The sequence below is a fragment of the Musca autumnalis genome, unplaced genomic scaffold (assembly GCF_047663935.1).
Source record: "Musca autumnalis isolate F117 unplaced genomic scaffold, ASM4766393v1 scaffold_3, whole genome shotgun sequence".
In the NCBI taxonomy this organism is placed as follows: Eukaryota; Metazoa; Arthropoda; class Insecta; order Diptera; family Muscidae; genus Musca; species Musca autumnalis.
In genome coordinates this window covers 157,914,394-157,940,504 of record NW_027411866.1, presented here as the reverse complement: position 1 = coordinate 157,940,504, position 26,111 = coordinate 157,914,394, and the positions used below count along the sequence as shown (strand labels likewise).

At 38.6% G+C, this 26,111-nt stretch overlaps 2 protein-coding genes across 2 annotated transcripts; both read left to right on the top strand.

Moving 5' to 3' along the window:
* The first annotated feature begins 777 nt into the window (after positions 1-777).
* LOC141398005 (odorant receptor 2a-like) lies at positions 778-12,905 on the top strand. Its single transcript, XM_073975095.1, has 3 exons — positions 778-2,005; positions 11,969-12,329; positions 12,669-12,905. The coding sequence occupies exons 1-3, from the start codon at positions 1,176-1,178 to the stop codon at positions 12,717-12,719; spliced, it is 1,242 nt and encodes a 413-aa protein (XP_073831196.1). The 5' UTR covers positions 778-1,175; the 3' UTR covers positions 12,720-12,905.
* Positions 12,906-21,314: 8,409 nt separating this feature from the next.
* LOC141396507 (uncharacterized) lies at positions 21,315-22,053 on the top strand. Its single transcript, XM_073972001.1, has one exon. The coding sequence runs from the start codon at positions 21,435-21,437 to the stop codon at positions 21,795-21,797; it is 363 nt and encodes a 120-aa protein (XP_073828102.1). The 5' UTR covers positions 21,315-21,434; the 3' UTR covers positions 21,798-22,053.
* The last annotated feature ends 4,058 nt before the right edge of the window (positions 22,054-26,111 follow it).

Genomic DNA, 26,111 nt, shown 5'->3' with positions numbered 1-26,111 from the left:
GTAACCGAACTATCTGCAATTTGACATTTGAGGTTCTCAGTGGTCATGAAATATCTCCACCAAACATCGTCAACATAGGTCCATGTTTTGGTATGGTCCCCTTATAACCGTACCTCCCGATATTCGGTATTTTGAGCATTTTAGTTACAATATTTAACCGAACTAGCTGTAATTTGCCGTTTGAGGTTCTCAGTGGTCATGAAACATCTCCACCAAACATCGTCAACATAGGTCCATGTTTTGGTATAGCCCCCATATAACGGTACCTCCCAATTTTCGGTATTTTGAGAATTTTAGCTACAGTTTTTAACCGAAATAGCTGTAATTTGACATTTGAAGTTCTCAGTGGTCATAAAACATCTCCAACGAAACATCTCCCGATTTTCGGGAATTTTCAGTGGTCACGAAATTTCTTCACTAAAATTCGTCAACATGGGTCCATTTTTGAGGGTCTACATTGTTTTGATGAAACTACCCTCAATTTGACTCTTGAAGCTCCCTGCAGCTATAAAACTTTTCCGCTTAAAAATTTTAAGTAGTATTCTATCCATTGTCGAAAAGTTGTTCCATCTACAATTGTGAAAGGACCCTAATTATTCCATTTTAATTAAGACTATTTTATGGTGGAGGGTATAAAAAGTTCGGCCCGGCCGAACTTAACGACTTTTTACTTGTTATATTTTCTGGAAACTTTTCACATTTCCGAACACTGTTCGATTTCGCATGGTAAGAAGCAACATTGCTATGCCGTTTAGATTGCGTGCAGCAAACACTGTTTTGGCGCATTGAAAAATTGATGTGTGGAGGTGGCGGTGGTGTTCGTTGGTTGGTTCTGGTTGTTAATGTCGTTGTTGACTGTTGAAACCAGCGTCCTGCGTCCTATAAAAACCGAAGAGCATCATTGTGGCCATCGTTAAAAGCATCAAAAATTTCACGTTGCTCGTTTGTCCGGGTTTTTATTGAAAAATTCGGTTTATGAGCGGCTATAACAAAAGTGAAACGGAAACGAACGCTAAAGCAGCGGATAACGGAAATAACACATTGCAGTAGACGGACGAAGCACTACCATTTGTTTGACGGCTACTAAAAATCAAAGTGGGAAATCAGAGTGAGAAATTTATGCGTCAATTTGTTTTTGGTGGTGTTAGCTTCAAAACAATCTATTGACGGACAAAATGTCATTGCCGGCAACAAAAACACCAATATCGTCGACACCATTGCCATCATCTTCGACGTCGCCTTCTAATAAAATTCACACATGGCAAGCATTTCGCTATCACTGGATTTTATGGAAATGTTGTGGCTTACAACCGCCAAAACGTGACTCCAAATGGTTTAAGCCATACCTGATTTATGCCATCGTCCTAAATGTCACCGTCACTCTAATGTTTCCCATCACCCTCATCATTGATTTAATACTTTCGCAAAGTCTTACGGAATTATGCGAGAATCTCTATGTGACAATAACCGACGTGACCTGCAACTTGAAGTTTATCAATGTGTTTACGGTGCGTCACAAACTGTGGGAGGTGCGTCGAATATTGGAACATTTGGATGAGCGTGCAAATTCACCTGAACAACGGCGAGAGTTGCGAGTTGGCATTCAAACGTCCCACAAATGGTTTATGGCATTTTTACGTTTCTATACGTGTGCCGTCATAACCAGTCAACTGGTCGTCTATCTCTCCAAAGAACGGGTACTAATGTATTCATCATGGTTTCCATGGGATTGGAAGGCATCGAAACGCAATTTCTTATTTGCTCATTGCTATCAGGTCTATACGGTGACGGTGCAGACTGTGCAAAATCTTGGCAGTGACACATATCCGCAGGCCTATATCGTTATATTGATTGCTCATATTCGGGCATTGGGTTTACGTATCAAAGCGTTGGGTTCTTCGCTTTCTTCATCGTCTGCAACAGCAGGGACTTCAAGACAATTTACCGATGATGAATTGTATGGGGAATTGGTTGACTGTGTTAAGGATCATAAAATTATCCATGAGTAAGTCACATGAATTGTAAGAGCTATTAGAGCAAGGGGTGGTAGCAAAATAACAACTAGGTTTAAATCTGTTAAAAATTTAATTTTAAGGAAATAAATCGAAAGGAAAAACGTGCCATATAGCTATAGCGGGTGTATAATAGGGGACCTAAAAAATGTTTTTTTTTTGTTTTTGGAACCCCTATCCCTTATCGTGGCCCGAATTTATACGCCTTTTTAGCGGGTTCATCATCGCTCATTCTTATTATATGGCCTAGCCAACGCAATCGCTGCATCTCGATACGTTTATCTATTCTGATGTCGTTGTATAGCTGATACAGCTCGTGGTTCATGCGACGTCGATATTTACCGTTAACGCAGATTGGTCCGTAGATCTTTCAAAGAATTTTTCTCTCAAACACGCACTGCCTTATCTGCTTGCGCAAGTACCCAGGCTTCGGAACCATACATCAGCACGTTATTTTTGTTTGACGAGTTGTTGCTTTGTTTTTAAAGTGCTTACGTAAGCCAAAGTAGCATTTGTTGGCCAATACAATTCTTCTTTTTATTTCACAACTGATGTGGTTTGTTGTGTTTACAGCGGTGCCAAGGTATACGAAGTTTTTTACTACGTCAAAATTATAGGAACCAACTTCGACAGTTGGGTAAAGCTCAATGGACGCATCGATGCGCGTCGACACCATCAACTTAGTCTTCTCGCCGTTTACCGCCAGACCCACTTTAGCAGATTCTCCTTCGACCTTCATAAAGGTATCGGTTACTTCTTTTACTGATCGTCCCATGATGTATATATCATCAGCATAACCAAATAACATGTGGTTTTTGGTGTAGATTGTGCCACTGTTTTTTGACGTTTACCTCTCGTATAACCTTTTCTAGCAGGATGTTGAAAATATCACACGAAAGGCTGTCTTCTTGCCTGAAACCTCTTTTGACACAAAACTCTTCGGAGAGGTTCTTTCCTATTTGAACTGAAGATCTTGTGTCAGTTAGAGTCATTTTACAAAGCCGAATGAGCTTTGGGGGTATCAAATTCAGACATGGCTTGGAATACCTGTGAACGTAGCGGGCTGTTGAAGGCTGCTTTATAATCGACAAAAAGGTGGTAGATGTCGATCTGCATCTCTTGGGTCTTCTCCAGGACTTGTCGCTGGGTAAATATCTGGTCAATTGTGGATTTGGCAGGTCTAAAGCCGCATTGGTATGGCCCAATTATTTCATTGACCATAGGCTTTAGTCGTTTGCACATTCTCCCTGACACTATCTTGTAGGCAATAGGGAGAAGACTTATGCCCTATAGTTGGAGCATAAAGTCTTATCTCCTTTCTTATGGATGGGGCACAATATGCTCAGGTTCCAATCATCGGATACACGTTCCTCCTGCCAGATGGAGCTAACTAGCTGATGCATACACCTTATCAGCGTGTCGCCTCCGGTCTTAAACAGCTCGGCTGGTAGGCCATCAGCTCCTGCTGCCTTATTATTCGTCAGCCGGTTTATTGCTGTCTTTACCTCAACTTGGCCGGGTGGTATACATTCAATACCATCTTCTGTGATTGGATCTGTGGTATCTTCGTCGACTTCGCTACTATTGGATACCAACAGTTTGGAAAAATGCTCTTTCCATATCCTTAGCACACTACCTATATCCGTTACCAGATTACCTTGCTGGTCTCTACAGGAGTATGTGCCAATGCTAAAGCCCTCAGTTTGATGTTTCACTCTTTGGTAGAATTTTCGGACTTCATTCTGTCTCCTGTACATCTCGATTTGTTCACACTCCCGCTTTTCCATCTCTCTCTTTTTCCTGCAGAAAAGACGTTTCTCCTCTCTCCTTTTCTCCCGATACCTCTCTTATGCGCTACGTTGCTACTGATTGTAATGTATGTAGCCCCATATGCCGCATTTTTCTCTTTGGTAGCAGCACGACACTCCTGATCATACCATGGATTCCTTGGTGGTGGTCTCTGGTATCCAAGTACTGATTTTGCGGCTGTTTGCATGGAGTGGGCAATGTTTTGCCATTGTCCTGATAGTTTATCGGGACGAGGAGTGCTCGGATTAAGCATTTTGGCCAGTTGAGTGGAATATGCTGTGGCTATCTGTTGTGATTGCAGCTTACCGATATCCAATTTCCGTGTTGTGTCTGTTCGCACTTTGTTTGCTACGTTTAATCTGGTACGTACCTTTGGTGCAACAAGGTAGTGGTCCGAGTCTATGTTTGCACCTCGGAACGATCGTACATCCAACACGCTTGATGCATGTCTTCCATCTATCACAACGTGATCAATTTGATTACTTGTTTTTTTTTATCTGGAGACAGCTAGGTGCCCTTATGAATATCGAGATGCTTAATTCTGGTACTGCTAACTACCATGTTTCTTGCAGCTGCAAAGTCTATCAGCCTCATACCATTGTTAGATGTTTCACTGTGGAGACAGAATTTCCCGACTTTTGGGCCAAAAATATTCTCCTTTCCAATTTTGGCATCCAAATCTTCTAAGCGCTCGTAAAATATATCTTTGGTCTGTTCGTTCTTGTCTTCAGTGGGAGCAGGAGCGCAAATAATGCTGATGTTGAAGAATTTTGCTTTTAAACGAATTGCAGCGAGTCTTTCATTCACTGGGGTGAAGCTGGAGACCAGATGTTTTAACCTCCGACCAACTACAAATCCGCAACCAAACTCATGCTTTGTGTCATGGCAGCTATAATACAGTGAGGTATCGCACTAGGTGTTGCTGTGACGCCTTTCCCGTTCCATCGTATTTCCTGTATGGCAGTAATGTCGGCCTTGTACTTTTCAAGTACATCTGCCAATGCGTACACTGCACCTTCTCTATAAAGAGTGGGAACATTCCAGGTGCAGATTCGCAGATCATAGTCCTTAAAACGTTCGCGGGGTTTGTCAACTTTAGAGGGATTTGTTTTTCTTTTCTTTCGTTTTTTTATAGTAGGCTGCTTTTTTCTACGGGAGGGTTACTAACCCGGCGCACAAACCCAAGTTTTTAACGTTCTTATGGGAGACGCGCGGCACATTTCGGCTCACTACCTTTAACGGGTGTTAAAGGCAGCTACCCCAGGTGACACCACGGGGAGGTCAGTGTCCACTTGAGATTAGAAAGGGACCAAGATAAATCCTGGTCTTTGCCACGTTAAAGCATTTCCAAAGGATCTTCGAACAGACCCTAAACTGCACTTAGACACAAATGTTGAACTTTTGTGGGGACGTAAGTTAAACTTAATTTGGACAAAATATTAGGAGATCCAAAGTTTTGGCCTAATTGTTTAAATATTGAGAGGAAGTACCAAAAGTTGTGGACTGTTATTGTCCATCTTCGAACTGAAACGAAATGTGGAAAAAATACGGGATGTCCATATTTTATTGTGATCTCCAGCCACTACATATAGTGTAATAGGGGTTTTTTTACCCCGTTCGATCTTTTACTGTCGTAATTGAGGCAGCGAATGCAAGTTGCTTCAACAAAAATCAAAGTGATTCGAGAGCCGGTCTTAAAGAAAACTTATTCGAAATTTTGTATGGGAGGTACCCGAAGGAGTGGACAAATATAGTCGATATTCGAACCTGATCTATATCTGGTAGATATATTAGGATGTGTAAAGTATGGTCCAAATCGGTCACTCCCATCAAAAGTCGCTCCCATCAATTTTCCGAACATTTTTGAACTTTTGTGGGGGAGGTACCTGAAGGAGTGTACCGATATGACTCATATTTGTACTTAAACTAAGTTTGGACTAAATATTACGAAAGCCAAATGTTCGAGAGTTTTCGTGCGCACCAACCAGCCATGCATGACAAAATCAACTCCAAATTGTCTGAAATGGATTTCGTCCAAACATTTTTCTTACACTTCCGTATGAAAGTGTATGTAACCTCGTTAGCATAAATGCTGAGGGTACAATAATGTGGCTACAACCAACAAAATCCCTAAAATCGTGAGCTACATTCTATGGGATTACATCAAAATGTAGACCTATACCGACAATTTCTGACAGGAATACGTGTATGTCCCCAACGAATACTATTTACCTAATTTTCCCAATTTCTGTAGGATAATGCGACAAAATCCTTGAAAATACCGCAAATCGGGAGGTACCTATTACAAGTGCCATATCAAAACGTGGACCTTCTTTAATTCTTAGCAGGAAGGCAACATGGAGCAAATTGATTATTCGAACAACTGACAGAAAAATCTCAAATGTTACCATACAATATATCTCTAAATAGCCGGCCTTCGGTCGGGGATTTAAGACTTTCTCTTATGGACAGGGAACAAAATTTTCTTTTAAATTGTAATTTTTTCCAAGTAACCGGCCTTCGGCCGGGTTTTAACTTTTCTCCAATGTATAGGAGCAAATCTCGGGAACAGGAACAAAATTTTCTACCCATGGTAATTTTTTTCTGCCATCTGTCCGTATAATTAATTTATGCCGCAAAACATACTGAATTGTTCATATTCCAGTAGGATAATGCAGCTAAAGCCTTTAAAATACCTAAAATCTGGAGCTACACTTCTGTGGGGGCTATATCCATACGTGGACCTATACTAATAAAGTTTCGGGTGGAAAGTTTGTTTAGCCCCAAAGAAGGCTAAATACCAAAGTCAACCATTTCGGTGAGAAAATGTGGTTACAACCTTCAAAACACCGAAAGTCCTATAGGGGCTATATGAAGGTGTGAACCTATACCGACGAATTTCAGATAGAAAGTTTTATACCCCCAACGAAGAATTAAATACTAACTTTCAGCCATTGCGGTGTGAATATGAGTCTAAAATACCGAAAATCGGGAACTACCGTTCTAGGGGGCTATATAAAAACGTTCAATAGTACAAGGAGGAAAAAACGGTCTCTCTAACATATGGGTGACGTAGGGTATGGAAGATACCAAGGAACGGTCCTGACCGGCTTTAACATGGCAAGTGGACACTAACCTCCCCGTGGTGTCACCTGGGGAACTGCCTTTAACACCCGTTAAAGGTAGTGAGCTAACATGTACCGCGCGTTCACCCATAAGAACGTTAAAAACTTGGGTTTGGGCGTCGGGTTAGTAACCCTCCCCTAAAAAAACAGCCTACTATGAAAAAACGAAAGAAAAGAAAAACAAATCCCTCAAAGGTTGACGACCCCCGCAAACGTTTTAAGGACCATGATCTGCGAATCTGCACCTGGAATGTTCGCACTCTTTATAGAGAAGGTGCAGTGTACGCATTGGCAGATGTACTTGAAAAGTACAAGGCCGACTTTACTGCCATACAGGAAATACGATGGAACGGGAAATTTGTCACAGCAACACCGAAAGGTGACGCACTGTATTATAGCTTCCATGACAGAAGGCATGAGTTTGGTTGCGGATTTGTAGTTGGTCGGAGGTTAAAACATCTGGTCTCCAGCTTCACCCCAGTGAATGAAAGACTCGCTGCAATTCGATTAAAAGCAAAATTCTTCAACATTAGCATTATTTGCGCTCATGCTCCCACTGAAGACAAGGATGAACAGACCAAAGATATATTTTACGAGCGCTTAGAAGAAACTTATGACTGTTGCCCTGCCCATGACAGTAAAATTATACTAGGCGAATTTAATGGGAAATTCAGTCTACACAGTGAAACATCTGACAATGGTATGAGGCTGATAGACTTTGCAGCTGCAAGAAACATGGTAGTTAGCAGTACCAGATTTAAGCATCTCAATATTCATAAGGGCACCTGGCTGTCGCCAGATCAAAGAACAAGAAATCAAATTGATCACGTTGTGATAGATGGAAGACATGCATCAAGCGTGTTGAATGTACGATCGTTCCAAAAATAGACTCGGACCACTACCTTGTTGCAGCAAAGGTACGTACCAGATTAAACATAGCAAACAAAGTGCGAACAGACACAACACGGAAATTGGATATCGGTAAGCTGCAATCACAAGAGATAGCCACAGCATATTCCACTCAACTGGCCCAAATGCTTAATCCGAGCACTCCTCGTACCGATAAAATATCAGGACAATGGCAAAACATTGCCCACTCCATGCAAACAGCCGCAAAATCAGTACATGGATACCAGAGACCTCCACCAAGGAATCCATGGTATGACCAGGAGTGTCGTGCTGCTACCGAAGAGAAAAATGCGGCATATAGCGCTACTTTACAATCAGTATCAACGCGTAGCGCACGAGTGAGGTATCAGGAGAAAAGGTGAAAGGAGAAACGCCTTTTCCGCAGAAAAAAGAGAGAGATGTTTCCATCTGTGAAAGGGAGTGTGAAAAAATCGAGATGTACAGGAGCCAGAATGAAGTCCGAAAATTCTACCAAAGAGTGAAACGATGGGTTTTGGTACAGGCACATCCTCCTGTAGAGACCAGCAAGGTAATCTGGCAACAGATACAGATAGCGTGCTCAAGATATGGAAGGAACATTTTTCCAATCTGCTGGTGTTGAATGTATACTGCCTAGCCAAGATGAGGTAAAGACAGCAATTAGGTAGCAGGAGCCGATGGCTTACCAGCCGAGCTGTTCAAAACCGGAGGCTACACGCTGATAAGGTGTATTCATCAGCTAGTTAGCACCATCTGGCAGGAAGTACGAGGACCCGACGATTGGAACCTGAGCATCCTGTGTCCCGTCCATAAGAAAGGAGATAAGACTTTATGCTCTAACTATAGGGGCATAAGTCTTCTTCCTATCGCCTACAAGATAGTGTCAGGGATATTGTGCGAACGACTAAAGCCCATGGTCAACGAAATAATTGGACCATACCAACGCGGCTTTAGACCTGGCAAGTCCACCATTGACCAGATATTTACCCTGCGGCAAATCCTGGAGAAGACCCAAGAGATGTCTGAATTTGGTATTCGATCGACACCTACCACATTTTTGTCGATTATAAAGTAGCCTTTGACAGCCCACTACGTTCAAAGGTATTCCAAGCCATGTCTGAATTTGGTATCCCCGCAAAGCTCATTCGGCTTTGTAAAATGACTCTAACTGACACAAGATCTTCAGTTAAAATAGGAAAGAACCTCTCCGAAGAGTTTTGTGCCAAAAGAGGTTTCAGGCAAGGAGACAGCCTTTCGTGTGATCCTTTCAACATCTTGTTGGAAAAGGTTATACGAGAGGCAAACCTCAAAAGAAGTGGCACAATCTACACCAATAGCCACATGTTACTTGCTTACGCTGATGATATATACATCATGGGACGATCAGTAAAAGAAGTAACTGATACCTTTATGAAGGTCGAAGGAGAATCTGCTGAAGTGGGTCTGGCGGGTAACGGCGAGAAGACCAATTTGATGGTGTCGATGCGTAATGCGTCCATTGAGATCGGACCAACTGTTGAAGTTGGTTCCTATAATTTTGAGGTAGTAAAAGGCTTCGTATACCTCGGCACCGCCATAAACACAACAAACAACATCAGTTGTGAAATAAGAAGAATTGTATTAGCCAACAGATGCTACTATGGTTTAAGTAAGCAATTTAAAAACAAAGCCACATCTCGTCAAACCAAAATAACACTATAAAAATGCTGATACTAACCGTGCTAATGTATGGCTCCGAAGCATGGGTACTTGCGCAAGCAGATAAGGCAGTGCTTGGTGTGTTTGAGAGGAAAATTCTTCGAAAGATCTACGGGCCGATTTGCGTTGACGGTGAATATCGACGTCGTATGAACCCCGAGCTGTATCAGCTATACAAAGACATGAATATAGTAAAACGTATCAAGATGCAACGATTAGGTTAGGCCATATCATAAGAATGAGCGATGATGAAGCCGCTAAAAAGGCGTATGAATACATGCCACATGGCGGTGCACGCAGAATCGGCAGGCTTAAGCTTCGGTGGAGCATACAAGTGGATGAAGAAATAAAAAGGCGCGGTATTCCAAAAAGCGAAGCACGAAACAGGGAGAATTGGAGATCTTTTCTTAGTTCGGTCTATGGAATAAATGTTCTGTAATGGACCAGTTAAGTAAGTTGTTGGTGTGTATGGGTGAGATAAGCTTGGGTTTTTGGAAATTCGTACGAAGAGTACTAAAAGGTACTAGGCAAACGGGAAGAGCTAGAATTCTGAAATTTGGAATGAGGGTCACTAATGGAGAGATAGAAAGATGATGTACCAAAGGGTTTTTGAAAATTCGAACTACAAGTGTACTACGAAAAGTACAAAAAGTTACTAAATCTGGTACCAATTGAACATTTGGAACGGATATAGCTAGAACCTTGGAATTTGGTATGGGAATAAAGGTTGAGAAGTGGTGTTGATATAAGGATATGGTTTTGGAAATTTTTATCTGTGTGTACAAAAAGTACTAAACGGTACTAAATTTAGTACAATTAAGATTTAGGTGAACGCATAGAGGTGGAAACCTGAAATGTGGAATTAAGATTACTTTTGAAGTGTAGGATTTAGATATGGAGATAGTTTTGGAAATTCGTACTTTATGTGTACGAAAAGTACTAAATTGGACTAAATTTAGTACAACTTTGATTTGGATGACCTGATAGAACTAGAATCCTGAAATATGAAACTAAGATTAATTTTGGAGTATAGAATTGAGGTAGTTTTGGAAATTCATAGTTATGGGTACGGAAAGTACTAAATGGTACTAAATTTGGTACAATTTGGATATGTGTGAACGGATAGAGCTCGAATCCTGAAATTTGGTATTAAGATTACTGTGAGCGTGTAGGAGAAATCAGTTTCAGACAATTTAGAGTTGATTTAGTCCTGTCCGTCCGTCTGTCTGTTTGTCTGTTTGGCTGGAGCGCAAGATAACTCTAGATTCTAGAGTCTAGAACGGATCAACCGATTCGGTCCAAAATGTGACTTTCGTAATGTTTTGTCCAAGCTTAGTTAAGGTTATATCGGTCCTCCCCCACAAAAGTTTGAAAATGTTCGGAAAATTTGTGCGTACGATAACTCTTGAAGCGAGTAACCGATTTGGTCCATACTTTGCACATCGTGAAATTTCTACCAGACTTAGATGAGGTTCTAATATGGACTTAATCGGTCCACTCCTTCGGGTACATCCCACACAAAATTTCGGAAAAGTTCAGTTCAGGACCTCCTCAAGAAACGCTTTGATTTTTGTTGTAACGACTTGTATTCACTGTCCCCTATACGATGGTGCGAGTCCATACTTCCTGAGCAAATAGTCTGAAAGGTGCTAAAAAACCCCGAAAGATTTAAAAAAGCCTATCATCCGAATTTTGTCCAAACTTAGTTTCAGTTCGAATATGGGTAATACCGGTCCACAACTTTCGTTACTTCCCCCTAATATTTAAAAAATGTCACCACCAACAATCACTTTTTGAAAAAGTGTCTGATCTCTCAGAATCCTCCATATATTCTTGGTCAGGACTAAATTCTGAGTCGATCTAGACATGTCCGTCTGTTGTAATTACTCTTTCGTCCAGAAAAATTGAGCTAGAGATCTATACTTTTGCACACGAGTATACTTTTGACATAGGCAGTTCAACTTCGAAGATGGCCCATGTTTTTGGTAAAACCACTATATAATGGTTCCTCCGGATTTTCGGTATTTTGAGGATTTAAGCTAAAATTTTTAACCGAACCAACTTTAAGTTGCCATTTAAAATTCGAAGGGGCCACAACACTTCTTCATAAAAAATTGTCAACATAGGTCCACGTTTAGGTATAGCCCCTATATAAAGGTACCTCCCGATTTTTGGTATTTTGAGGATCTTAGCTAGAATTTTTAACCCAGCTAGATATAATTTGTCATTTAAAGTTCTTAGGGGTCACAACATTTCTTCACCAAAAATTGTAAACATAGGTCCATGTTTAGATATTGACCTCATATAATGGTACCTCCCGATTTTCGGCATTTTGAGGGGTTTAGCTACAGTTTTTGACTGAACTACCCGTAACCTGACATTTGCGATTCCCCGTAGTCACGGAACTTCTCCTATCCTATCCTAATTTGTTTTCAGACTTTTTCTAACCATTCAGGAGTGCATATCGAAAACATGCCTGGCACAATTTGTGGCCACGGGTTTGGCTCAGTGCACCATTGGTATTTACATTCTCTATGTGGGAGATGATTTTTCACGTCTCCTCAATAGCTTCATGTTCCTGGGTGCCATAACAATTGAAATATTAATTTTATGTTATTTTGGAGATTTGTATTGTCGTGCCAATGAATTTCTAATCGATGCCATTTACGATTGCAATTGGATTGAACGGGATGAACGTTTTAAAAAGGCTCTGCTGCTGCTGTTGCAACGTTCACAACAGGCGACATGTTTAATGGCTGGCAGTTTGATACCGGTTCGATTGCCAACATTTGTAAAGGTGAGTGAGTGTTGTAGTATGGTGTATGGAAATATAATTATTATAAATGCATATGCAACTTGTATCTGTAAAATGTTGTTGTTGTAAATGTAATTACCAATACATTGTCCACTTGTATCTGTAGAATGTGGTCATTATAATATTCATAGTAAATATTGTTGTTGTTATTGTTATTTAAGTAAAACTAATTAATAGATATTTTATCGGATTATGTCAATACTTTGTCCCCAAAGAATGCATACATATCGATGATTTTTGTTCACACACTCCCATACTCTTTCACACTCACCCTCAATTAATAAATATTAATAAGCTACTTTGCTGTTTATTCCATTACAGATTATGAAAACTGCTTATTCAGCTTTTACGGTATTAAACGAAGTTAATTAAATGACCATAACAATCTATGTAACCACAATGTGAACGTTGGAAGGATGTGCAACAATTTGCAGCATAAATGAATCGATTGATACTCACATATACATACATAATTACAATTTTTGTCAGTTATTGTTTGTGTCATTATTACAAAATGAATTCAAATTTCATAAAATAAAATTATCAATAAGTCCAAAATTACATTAGAAAATTTATTTACCTTTCAGCAATTGCCGGTTTGTCGACGAGAGAGGTTTTTGGGGTTTGTAAAGGGTTTCCATTGGAATAAAGACTTTTCAACTTTTTTATACCCTCAGTCTTTAGCGCTAAAGAGGGTTTATACACTTTGATCCGACCAATATTGTGCCTCATCGAAATAATGGTTTTAGACCCCAAGTATGTTTGGACGCAAGCCGTTTCAGACAATTTGGAGTTGATATAGTCATGTCCGTGCCTCTTTTTGCCTAGTTGTCTAGTGCGCACCACAACTCACGATCGACTAATTTGGTCACTAATTTGCCACTACTAATGTTTTGTCCAAACTTAGACCAAGTGCGAAGACGGGCCATATCGATCCACTCCTTCCGGTACATCCCCCATACTTACTTACTTAGCTGGCCTTTTACAGAACATTTGTTTCATAAGCCGAACTAAGAAAAAAATCTCAAATCCTCTCTGTTTGCTGCTGTATTTCCCCAATCTGGGATATGTACCTTTCTGATATCTCGTTTCACTTTTTCGCTCCAACGAAGCTTTGGCCTTCCAGATCTGCGAGAATCTCCATGCTGCCCGTATTTATACGCCTTTTTAGCGGGTTCATCATCACTCATTCTTATAACATGGCCTAGCCATCGCAATCGTTGTATCTCGATTCGTTCAACTACATTGATGTCATTGCATAGTTGATACAGCTCGTTGTTCATACGACGCCGATATTCGCCGTCAACACAGATTGGCCTGTAGATCTTTCGAAGAATTTTTCTCTCGAACACACCAAGCACTGCCTTATCTGCTTGAGCAAGTACCCATGCTTCGGAACCATACATTAGCACGGGTAGTATCAGTGTTTTGTAAAGTGTTTTTTTGTTTGACGAGATGTGGCTTTATTCCTAAACTGCTTACTCAGCCCAAAGTAGCATATGTTAGCCAACACTATTCTTCTTCGTATTTCACAACTGATGTTATTTGTTGTGTTTATGGCGGTGTCGAGGTAGACGAAGTCCTTTACTATCTCAAGATTGTAGGTACCAACATTCACAGATGGTGCGGGGTTTGTGGACATATTACGCGTCGATACCATCAACTTGGTTTTTTCGCCGTTTACTACCAGACCAACTTTAACAGATTCTCTTTCGACTTTTGCAAAGGTGTCAGTTACTTCCTTTACCGATCGAACCATGATGTCAATGTCGTCGGCATAAGCCAGTAACATATGGCTGTTCGTGTATATCGTTCCATTTCTTTTGACCTTCGCGTCTCGTATGACCTTTTCCAGCAGGATGTTGAATAGATCACACGACAGGCCGTCTCCTTGTCTAAAATTTCTTTTGGTAATAAACTCTTCGGAGAGGTTCTTTCCTATTTTAACTGAGGATCTCGTCTCAGTCGAATGAGCTTTGCAGGAATACCAAAATCAGACATGGCTTGGAACACATTTGGACGTATAGGGCTGTCGAATGCTGCTTTATAATCGACGAAAAGATGGAACTTGTCGATCTGCATTTCTTGGGTCTTTTCCAGGATTTGTCTCAAGGTAAATATCTGGTCAATGGTGGATTTGCCAGGTCTAAAGCCGCACTGATAGGGACCAATAATTTCATTGACCAAAGGCTTTAGTCTCTCACACAATATGCCAGATACTATCTTATATGCAATAGGGAGCAGACTTATGCCCCTGTAATTGGAGCACACAGCCTTATCACCCTTCTTGTAGACTGGACATAGGATGCTCGCGTTCCAATCGTCGGGTACGCGTTCATCCTGCCAGATGGTGCTAACTAGCTGATGCATACACCTTATCAGCGTGTCGCCTCCGGTTTTGAACAGCTCGGCTGGTAGGCCATCTGCTCCTGCCGCCTTATTATTCTTCAGCCGGTTTATTGCTATCCTTACCTCATCTTGGCTGGGCGGTATACATTCAATACCATCTTCTGGGATTGGATCTGTGGTATCTTCGCCGTCTTCACTGCTATCGGATACCAACAGTTTTAAAAAATGTTCTTTCCATATCCTGAGCACACTATCTGTATAAGTTACCAAATTACCTTGCTGGTCTCTACAGGAGGATGTGCCTGTACCAAAGCCATCTGTTTGATGTTTCACTCTTTGGTAGAATTTTCGGACTTCATTCTGGCTCCTCTCGATTTTTCACACTCCCGCTTTTCCACTTCTCTCTTTTTCTTGCGGAAAAGACGTTTCTCTTCTCTCCTTTTCTCCCGATATCTCTCTCGTGCGCTACGCGTTGCTACTGATTGTAAAGTAGCTCTATATGCCGCATTTTTCTCTTTGGTAGCAGCACGGCACTCCTGGTCATACCATGAATTCCTTTGTGGAGGTCTCTGGAATCCAAGTATGGATTTTGCGGCTGTTTGCATGGAGTGGGCAATATGTTGCCATTGTGTTGTTATGTTATCGGGACAAGGAGTGCTCGTGTTAAGCAATTGGGCTAGTGGCTATCTGTTGTGTTTGCAGCCTATCGATGTCCAACTTCCGCGTTGTGTCTGTTCGTGCTTTATTTGCAACGTTTAGACGGGTACGTACCTTTGCTGCAACAAGGTAGTGGTCCTAATCAATGTTTGCGCCTCGGAACGATCGTATATCCAACACGCTGGATGAATGTCTTCCATCTATTACAACATGATCAATTTGATTACTTGTTCTTTGATCTGAAGACAGCCAAGTGCACTTATGAATATCGAGATGCTTACATCTGGTACTGCTAACTACCATGTTTTTTGCCGCTGCGAAGTCTATTAGCCTCATTCCATTGTCTGATGTTTCACTATATAGACTGAATTTCCCGACTGTTTGTCCAAAGATATTCTCCTTTCCAATTTTGGCATTAAAATCGCCTAGAACAATTTTAATGTCATGGGCAGGACAACGGTCATATGTTTCTTCTAAGCGCTCGTAGAATATATCTTTGGTCTGTTCGTCCTTGTCTTCGGTTGGAGCATGAGCGCAGATAAAGCTGATGTTGAAGAATTTTGCTTTTAGTCGAATTGCAGCAAGTCTTTCATTCACTGGGGTGAAGCTGGAGACCAGATGTTTTAACCTCCGACCAACTACAAATCCGCAACCAAACTCATGCTTTGTGTCATGGCAGCTATAATACAGTGCGACACTTTTAGGTGTTGTTTTGACATCTTTCCCAGTCCATCGTATTTCCTGTATGGCAGTAATGTCGGCCTTGTACTTTTCAAGTACATCTGCCAGCGCGTAAACTGCACCTTCTCTATAAAGAGTGCGAACATTGCAGGTGTAGGTTCGCAGATCATGGTCCTTAAAACGTTTGCGGGGTTCGTCACCTTTAGAGGGGTTTGTTTTTCTTTTCTTTCGTTTTTTCATAGTATGCTGTTTTTTCTAGGGGAGTGTTACTAGCTCGACGCCCAAACCCAAGTTTCTAACGTTCTTATGGGTGAACGCGCGGCACATGTTAGCTCACTACCTTTAACGGGTGTTAAAGGCAACTCCCCAGGTGACACCACGGGGAGGTCAGTGTCCACTTCAGATGAGAGAGGGACCAAAATAAATCCTGGACTTTACCATGGTAAAGCCGGTCAGGAGCGTTCCTTGGTATTTTTCATCCCCTACATCCCCCATAAAAGTAAAAAAATTCGCTGAAATGGTGCGCACGATAACCCTCGAAGGGAGTCACCAAATTGGTCATAACTTTACATGTTGTAACATTACAGTCAGGCATAGATCAGGTTTGAATGTGGACCAAATCGGCGTACTCCGCATTTGAAAAAAAAATACAGTGTAACAGCTCGTTTCTGAGCAATCTAGCAGCGTCCTATAGAAGCCTTTTGTGGAGGTCTTTCTATTCCATAGAAGCCTCCTATAGAGGCTCTCTTTTCTTTAGAATACTCCTATGGGGGCTTTCTATTTAACAGAAGACTCTATTCTATAGAAGCCTACTATGGAGGATGTCTAATCTATAGAAGCTTTCTAAATCTTCAGAGCGTTCAATATCCGACCGTGGTCAAACAATCGCAGGAGGATTTCAAATTTTTGTTAGATGAGTTTAACCTGTAGGATCAATGGTGATCGTTGTTGTCGATACAACAAGGGAGGGTTCTATGGATAGAAGACCTCCATAGGAGGCTTCTATAGAGTAGAAAGCCTCCATTGAAAGTTTCTATAGAAGATAAAGCATCCATAGGAGGCTTCTATAGAATAGAAAGCCTCCATAGGATGCTCCTCTAGAATAGAAAGTATCCATAGGAGACTTCTATAGAATAGGAAGCCCCAGCATGAGGCTTCTATAGAAGAGAAAACCTCCACAGGAGGCTTCTATAGAATAGAAAGTCTCCACAGGAGGCTTCTTTAAAATAGAAAGCCTCCACTGAAGGCTTCTACAGAATAGAAAGCATAAGGCTTCTATAAAATAGAGAGCGTCCATAGGAGGTTTCTATAGAATAGAAAGCCTGCATAGAGACTTGCTCCATAGTAGGCTTTTATAGACTAGAAATCTTCCATATGAGGCTTCTATGGAATAGAAATCCTCCATATGAGGCTTCTATAGTAGAAAGCCTCTATAAGAAAGCCTCTATAAGAGGCCTCTATAGGAGGCTTCTATAGTAGAGAGCCTCTATAAGAGGCTTATATAGGAGACTTTTATAGGAGGCTTCTATAGAATAGATATCCTCCATAGGTGGCTTCTGTAGAATAGAAAAGCACCATAGGAGGCTTCTATATAAGAAAAAGTCTCCATAGGAGGCTTCTGGATAATAGAAAATCTCCATAGGAGGACTCTATAGAATAAAAAGCCTTCATATGAAGCTTCTATAGAATAGAAAGCCTCCATTGGTGGCTTCTATAGAATAGAAAGCCTCCATTGGAAGCTTCTATGAATAGAAAGCCTTCATTGGATACTTCTATAGAATAGAAAGCCTCTATAGGAGGCTTCCATAGGAAACTTTTATAGGAAGCTTCAGTAGAATAGAGAGCCTCCATAGGTTGCTTCTAAAGAATAGAAAACCTCCATAAGAGGCTTCTAGAGAATTAAAAGCCTCCATGGGAGGATTCTTTAGAATAAAAAACCTTCATATGAAGCTTCAATAGAATAGAAAGCCTCTATAGGAGGATTCCGTAGCAGACTTTTATAGGAGGATTCTTTAGAATAGAAAGCTTCTATAGGAGGCTTCTATAGAATAGAAAGCCTTCGTTGGAAGCTTTTATAGGATAGAAAGCCTCCATATGAGGCTTTTGTGGAATAGAAAGCCTCCATATGAGGCTTCTGTTGTTGCTGTTGGAGAGACGAAATTGAAGATACTCTGATAGATGTTCCGGTTCAGCAAGTAGCAACATAACTCCAATCGCAGTATTTCTAGAGTCCTGAGCAATATATCGGGAACGCAAACACACTTATTGTATTCACATCCAACATTTTGTATTTTTCATTCTGTTTTGACTTTGTTTACTATGAATTATTTAAATGTAATTGTGCATAATGTACACGGTGCGCCTTAACTAATTTAAAATGGAAGGTGCTTACACCTGGGAAGTTTTTGCAGTTTCTGAAACTACAATGCTCATAGATGAGAAATATCAAGAAACAAAAAAAAAAAAAAATCGCCGGAGGGATTTTCAAATAAATCGCGATTTAAGTTCACATTATTAGGGGTTCTTTAGATTTTCACGATTTTGTTTGGAAACCGCGAGTCCAATGTAATTGGACCCAAAGATAATGTTGTACCTGCGAAAATTCTCCACAAGATTCTCTTTTATGATATTTTCGTAGATTTTACTGTTTTTGAGATATAGAAGTTCAAATTGAGACAATGTACTGACTGTTTCGCCTCCTTGTAAAACAATATCATGCTCAGTGCGCACTGCGCATTTACTAACTTTTGACGAAAACCGCTTACGCATGGAAATATTTCGTGGATTCTGAAACAGCAATGTTCATAGATAAAAAAAATAAAAAAAGAGAAAAAATCGCCGGAGGGATTTTTAAATAAATCGCGATCAAAATTCACAATTTTAGGGGTTTTTTAGGTTTTCACGATTTTGCCTTGTAAACCGCAAGCCGTATCGAAATGAGTCTAACGAAAATGTTGTAGCTGTGGAAATTCTCTACAAGACTGATCTTTAGGTTATTTCGTAGGTTTTACCATTTTTGAGATATAGAGGTTCAGTTCATATTTTTAGGGTTTTATCTTAAGTCTTCAAGATTTTGCTTGGAAACCGCAAGTCATATCAAAGTGGGACTAAAGAAAATGTTGAAGCTGGGAAAATTCTCTAAAAGATTGGATGATTTATTTTTTCCTAGGTTGTACCATTTTCAAGATACATAAGTTTAATTTGGGAAATTGCAGTAATGAAATTGTTTTATAAGGAGGGGATACAGTTAGTGCACTGTCTCAATTTGAACTTCTATATCTCAAAAACGGTAAAACCTACAAAAATATCATAAAGGCCAATCTTGTGGAGAATTTTCGCAGCTACAACATTTTCTTCAGGCTCATTTACATAGGACTCGCGGTTTCCAAGCAAAATCGTGAAAACTTAAAGAACCCCTAAAAATGTAAACTTAAATCGCGATTTATTTGAAAATCCCTCCGGCGATTTTTTTTGTTTCTTGATATTTCTCATCTATGAGCATTGTAGTTTCAGAATCTGCAAAAACTTCCCAGGTGCAAGCACCTTCCATTTAAATTTGGTTAAGGCACACCGTGTGTAAACATTCTTTCTTTAACATGTTCTCATCATAATTTTCTATATTTACTTCCAATTAATAATATTAATATACAACTGTTGTCGTTCAATCAATTGCAGATTATTGAAACTGCTTATTCAGTTTATACTGTTTTTAATAAAGTTAATTTAATTCAGATATAAGCAATAATAACATTGTGGCCAAAGGATATGTGTGCGCGTGTATGTGTGAACGACAACCGTTTAATTAAATAAAATACATCTACAACAACATTTAATTTGTTCTACAATTACAAGAATAATACGGCAAATTATGAAAGAGGAGTGAAAAATATGAGACGCGTGTATCAATGTCTTAAAAATTTAAGTTGGGAGGTAATCTCAGAATCGATTTAGACGATTTTTGGAAATATACGACTTAAAATTCCTTGTAATCCTTGCATTTTAGGTATACAGTGTCATCGGCAATGTTATACAACCCAACCCAAAAATACATTAAACGTTTGTTGCCTTTAGAAATCCATTCAAAAATCCTCGAATATTGTCTTTAAAAAGCCTTTAAAAATCCACGTTATTTATCAGCAAAAATCATTTAAAAATCCTCGTTTATTGTCTGCAAAAATCTTTTAAAAATCCTCGTTTATTGTTTTTAAAAATCCAAGTTTACTGTCTTTAAAATCCTTTAAAAATCCTCGTTTATTGTTTTTAAAAATCCTCGTTTATTGTTTTTAAAAATCCAAGTTTACTGTCTTTAAAATCCTTTAAAAAATCCACTTTTATTGTTTTTAAGTATCCTTTAAAACATCCATTTTTATTGTTTTTAAGAATCCTTTAAAAAATTCACGTTTATTGTCTTTAAAAATACTTTGAAAAATCCAAGTTTATTGTCATTAAAAAGTCTTTTAAAAAATCCACGTTTATTGTCATTAAAAAGTCTTTTAAAAAATCCACGTTTATTGTCTTTAAAAATCCTTAAAAAAAATCCACGTTTATTGTCTTTAAAAATCCTTTAAAAAATCCACGTTTATTGTCTTTAAAAATCCTTAAAAAATCCACGTTTATTGTCTTTAAAAATCATTTAAAAAATCCACGTTTATTGTTTTTAAAAATCATTTAAAAAGCCACGCTTATTGTCTTTAAAATCCTTTAAAAAATCCACGTTTGTTGTCTTAAAAAATCCATGTTTATTGTTTTTAAAAATCCTTTAAAAATCCACGTTTATTGTCTTTAAAAATCCGCCAATAGTCGTCTTCTGTTGCACCTAAGGTCTCGCTTCGTTGCAACGAACGCGTTGTATTAAAAAATAACCTTTGTTATCGATGGTTTCTTCCAGAAACCTTTTTTTTCAAGTTTTCGAAATCGCATAAAAACAACCAATTAAAAGATTGTGCCAAACGTCGTCAATGTGCGACTATATGAAAGAAAAAAAAAAAACGTAAACAAATCCTACACTTCTTTCTAATTTGTTTTTGTTTTTGTGATATCGAAATGCACCACCCCATATTTGATATCAGGAACTACAATTATGTAGTGAAATTTCTTCTTCTTGTTTTATTGTATTTTTGTGAAGCGTAGTACTAACTAAAAACAAACACATTAATAATTAGCATTGTTTTTGTTTTGTAATAAAGAAAAGAATTTGATAAATTTTGACATTGAACTGATAAGAAATAATGAAAATGGAATGAAACCACCAACGCCAAGAGGAAACAAAGCTCGATTTAATTGTGGATAGAATTCTAGAAGAACAAATTAAAAATTTAGTTTTCAAACTAATAGCGCAACGTACACAACCAACGGGCATTGAGATCAAAGAAAGAAAAGGAGACCTGAAATTTTAAAACAATGAAACTATTCAAAATCTGTTTGATTTTGGTGACACTGTTTGCTATCTATGGAGAAGCATCGCACATAAATCGTCGCCTCATGGCCATCGATGCTGATGGAGATGGTGTGGAAGATGCCGATTCCGATGATGTAGCTGGCATTGAAATTTCCGAGGAGGCACTTGGAGTTGACAATGGCGATGATGAAATGAAAGATTTAAAAACGGTGGCAATCAAATCACGTGTCATAACTTTGGATCGTGAATTGTGTCGTGAACAGTCACGTTACCATCCTCATTATCCCAAGTGCCAGGAGTATTGTGAAAATCTTAAACACTGGATGGGAATGTGTCGTCGTGATACATGTCATTGTTATTCGTAGACAATGCAATCTGCTGCAACCTGAAGATGATAGCAAAGGGATGAATGAAAAGCATTAACAAAAAGAAATATCATCAACTTCATTGGCTCCTCCGTAACAGAATGATGACAAATTTAGTATTGTGCAACAGAAATGGTTGTTTATTTTTAATTAAAATTATGCTACAAATTGCGTTTGAATTACTCGTAACATCCTTAAAAAGGATTATCTTTAAATTGTACAGTGGCCTGAATAAATTCTAATATTGTAGATAACAGTGATGTGCAGTTATTAATTCGAATAATGAAAAAATACTTAATTGGAACTACGGAATGTGATTTAGTTTCCGGTCGGAAACTAAAAAGATATGAATTTGAAACATGTAAAAATATTCGTCAGACTATGACTGCAAAAAATAATAAATATAAACGTTCTTAACTCCAACCCGGGAGAATAAAAATCGCAGTTTAACACAGGAAAATTGGGCTAAAAAAAGTTTGTCGAGATTCCAAAACATGGACTTATGTTGAAAACCATTAGAAAACATGGATCCTTTGCAAAACATGGATCTGCCCAAGTGCAGTTTTTAAATCTCTGTTTCCGCAAAAACGAAGATGCTGCAATATGTATTTTAAAAAACAATTTTAGGTGATTTTCCTACCTTGGAATTTCTTGTATCTCACGCTTTAGTAGATGGATTTTCACGAGTAATGATTTGTTAGATTTATTAGCAACGTAAAAATCGAATGTCAGTAAATCGAATGTCAATTGTAGAAATTAGACCCGAAAAATATGATTTTTAGAAAATTGTTCACACAAAATTTTCGTATTTGGATACAGATTTATGTGAAGCTGTGTAGGCTACATTCACGACACATGTGTATAATAAATATCGTCCGCTACGCATGAAAAGGTCGTAAGTCCACTTTTTTGGAAATCACGTTTTAGTTACAGAATGATAGTATAAGCCAAAACACGTCGTATGAAACAAAGAAAATTGTAGAGTGTCGCGTTTTTCTATAGGTTTTGTCCTTGTCGGAAAAGGTCGTAAGTCCACAAAACGAGTACGAAATGGTTGTAAGTCCAAAGGAAAACGTATATTTTAAAAAAAATTACAGCTAATGTAGTTCAAATACAATGTTTAACGTTATCCATGGTTGGGGTACAATGCAAACAACTAGCCTACACCTTTGGATGATAATCGGGTGATATTTGGCGGATAATAATCGGGTGATATAATCTGATAATTTCTATATTGCAACGAAAATTTACATTTGAAATCTATTTTCCTTTATAAGCGAACTGATTATGACAGATGAACTTCTGACCTTTTCATTGATACTAATTGGGATGCTGTATGTGTTCAAATACCTCACATATTAAAACATTTGTAAAAAAGTCATAAGTTTTACTGTTTTTTCTGTCTGTTAAGATTACTATTACACTGTGCAACATTTTTGAGCCAATCGCTTGCAAACAACTTCTGTCCAGAATTTTATGAAAGTAGAGGACCAATAGGTAAAAACCATATTTGGGTTTTGTTTTCTTAGATCGGGTTCGGTTTTTATGGCCTCATCTAAACATGGGTAAAGATAGAATTTTTCAAACAAATCGGGGCTGTATCTCTGAAACCAATACGCATATTGTGTTGACATCTGCAGCAAACTTGTAGATAAGAGCAAGAAGAGGAAGGAATAGTGAACTCGAAAAACTGCATTTATTGCCTCAAATTTTATAATATATCTAAAAATTCTATAATTTCTGTATATTTCGCAGCGTATCTCCCAAAATGATGAATTCTTCTTAATGTTACCTTATGGGAAAATATACTGACCAGAATTTCAGAAATTATGTAAACTTTTCTATATTTTAACGAGTTTGATGCGCTAGATGCAGTTTTTCCTAGTTCATCTGTTTATTTAGATCATCTGTCGGTTTAGATGAGGCCATAAAATCTAAACCCGATCTAAGAACACAAAACCCAATTAAGGTTTTATTAGTCTCAATATGTACTTTCAGAAAATGTTCATTAGAAGTTGTTTGCATTTCCAGTGTTGCACAGTGTTATTAAAGTAATAAATATATAGTAATTGTAATAAACATGTTTTATATTAAACTAGCAGATCCCGGTCCGCGTTGCTGGCCCGTCGTAATGAGTTTTAATTCAAAAGTAGGTATTTTCTACCTCACTTCTTCGGTCCATTGTCAAACCGAGAAGGATTTTAAATTTATCAACAGATTTTGTCTGTAACCTTTCTTTTCTCTTACGGACTTTGTCGGATTTTTCGCCAATTTGTGCCTTTTAGGATTTATTATCGTCCATGTCAAGTTAAAAAAATTATTAAATCGAATTCCCCCGCTTATTTAGACCTACATATATGTTTTAGCTTTTCATGGCTGATGGACCGTTGAACCTCACCATTTAAGTACATTTGTAAATATATAGTTTTTCTTGATCGGGGGACAACCACCGTTGTCTCGAAAACTAATTTGCAACCTTATGCACTCATAAGTTTAACAAATACAGCGATTATAAAATAATAGGCCCCGAAATTCGTCTACAAATATATAGCATTTTGGACCACGGGACATTCCTGAATATTTTCTGAAAATTAGGTTCAGTAGTTTTGGAAAAATAATGTTTTGAAAAGAGTGGGCGTGGTCATCAGTTTTCAAGATATAACATATTTAAAAAAGTGGGCCTGGTCCGGTCCTAGGGTTCACACAACTTCATTGCCTACCAAAATGTATGCTGAAACCGATATAATCATAAGTTTGGCTTATACATATAGCGTTTAACAGAAAGGCATGGGGAAGGTACCCCACATAACAACGGCAAACATTGAGCTTTTGCTGCAAATTTTATGGAAATCCCTTCAGTAGTATTGGAGTTATGACATACTAAAAAAACAGGTTTGGTCGGGCCTATAGGCCCCAAAGAAGTACCTAGATTGTAGATTAATCCGTAAATTTTTATTCCGATACATACATAATTTTTGCAAATATAACGTTTTTTTTTAAATATCGCATAGGGGAGGTACCCCGCCCCCTCTGGAATTCAATAAAATATGTAACCTGTTTTCGGGGGCGTGGTAAACTTTTCTTTCCAAAAAACCTAAGTTGGGTTATGACAGCATATTATTTTTATTCATAAAGGTAAGGATTTTTTTTAAATATGCCCTCTTCAAATTTCGAGAAAATATGCCTTTACATTCCCTGACATTTTCACGAATATCGGTCCAGTAGTTTTGTAGATGTAACATATTTTAAAAAGTGGGTATGGTCAAGTCTTTGGTTCCTAAAAAAGTAGGTAAGGTCGGAGACACAACCACAATTGTCTCCCAAATTAACTTCCAAATAGATACATTCGTAATTATTGTAAATATAACATTTTTAAAAAAGTAGGGTATAGGGGAAGTTTCCCGCCCTTTCCGAAATTCAACTGAATTTGTAGCCTATTTTATGCGGGGACCATCTCTGTACATTCCCTGGCAATTTCAGGAAAATTGGTTCAGTAGTTTTTGTAGATATGATAAAAAAAGAAAATTGAAAAAAGTGGGCGTAAAAGTGGGCATGGTCAAATTTTCTTTGCATAAAAACCCAAGTCGAAAATCGGTCCAGCCGTTCTCAACTGATGCCATTACCAACGAACGATATTTGATTTTTATTTATAAAGATTTAAAAGTTTAGACAAATCGCGATTTTCTTGAAAATCCCCTTTAGATATAACCTAATTAGAAAGTGAGCGTGGTCGGATCTTAAGTCACAAAATAAGTACGTAAGGTTGGAGACACAATCGCCATTGACTCGCAAATAAATTCCCAAACCGATACATTCGTATTTGTTGCAAATATTGAATTTTTACAAAAATAGGGCCCCTATGCCCTACCCGTCCGATCCGAAGGTCAAAAAATATGTAGCCTATTTTTATCGGGGTCCAACCCTGTACATTCGCAGAAAGTTTCAGGAAAATCGATTTAGTAGTTTCGTAGATATAACATATTTAAAACAGTGGGCGTTGTCCAGTCTTAATGCCCCAAATAAGCACGTAAGATCGGAGACACAATCGCCATTGACTCGGAAATTAATTTTCAAGGCGATACATTTGTAATTGTTGCAAATATTGCATTTTTACAAAAATAGGGCATAGGGGAGGTACCCCGCCCGATCCGAAATTCAACCAAATATGTAGCCTATTTCAACCGGGGGCCATCACTCTACGTTCCCTGCAAATTTCAGGAAAATCTATTGAGTAGTTCCGTAGATATAACATATTTACAAAAGTGGGCGGAAAAGTGGGCGTGGCCAATTTTTCTTTGCATAAAAACCTAAACT

What these genes read in the sequence shown, in the direction of transcription:
- LOC141398005 (XM_073975095.1), top strand. Translation starts at nt 1,176, where the DNA reads ATGTCATTGCCGGCAACAAAAACACCAATATCGTCGACACCATTGCCA. An exon ending in GATCATAAAATTATCCATGA is followed by an intron (nt 2,006 to 11,968) that starts GTAAGTCACATG and finishes ATTTGTTTTCAG; the next exon opens with ACTTTTTCTAACCATTCAGG. An exon ending in GATTGCCAACATTTGTAAAG is followed by an intron (nt 12,330 to 12,668) that starts GTGAGTGAGTGT and finishes ATTCCATTACAG; the next exon opens with ATTATGAAAACTGCTTATTC.
- LOC141396507 (XM_073972001.1), top strand. Translation starts at nt 21,435, where the DNA reads ATGAAACTATTCAAAATCTGTTTGATTTTGGTGACACTGTTTGCTATC.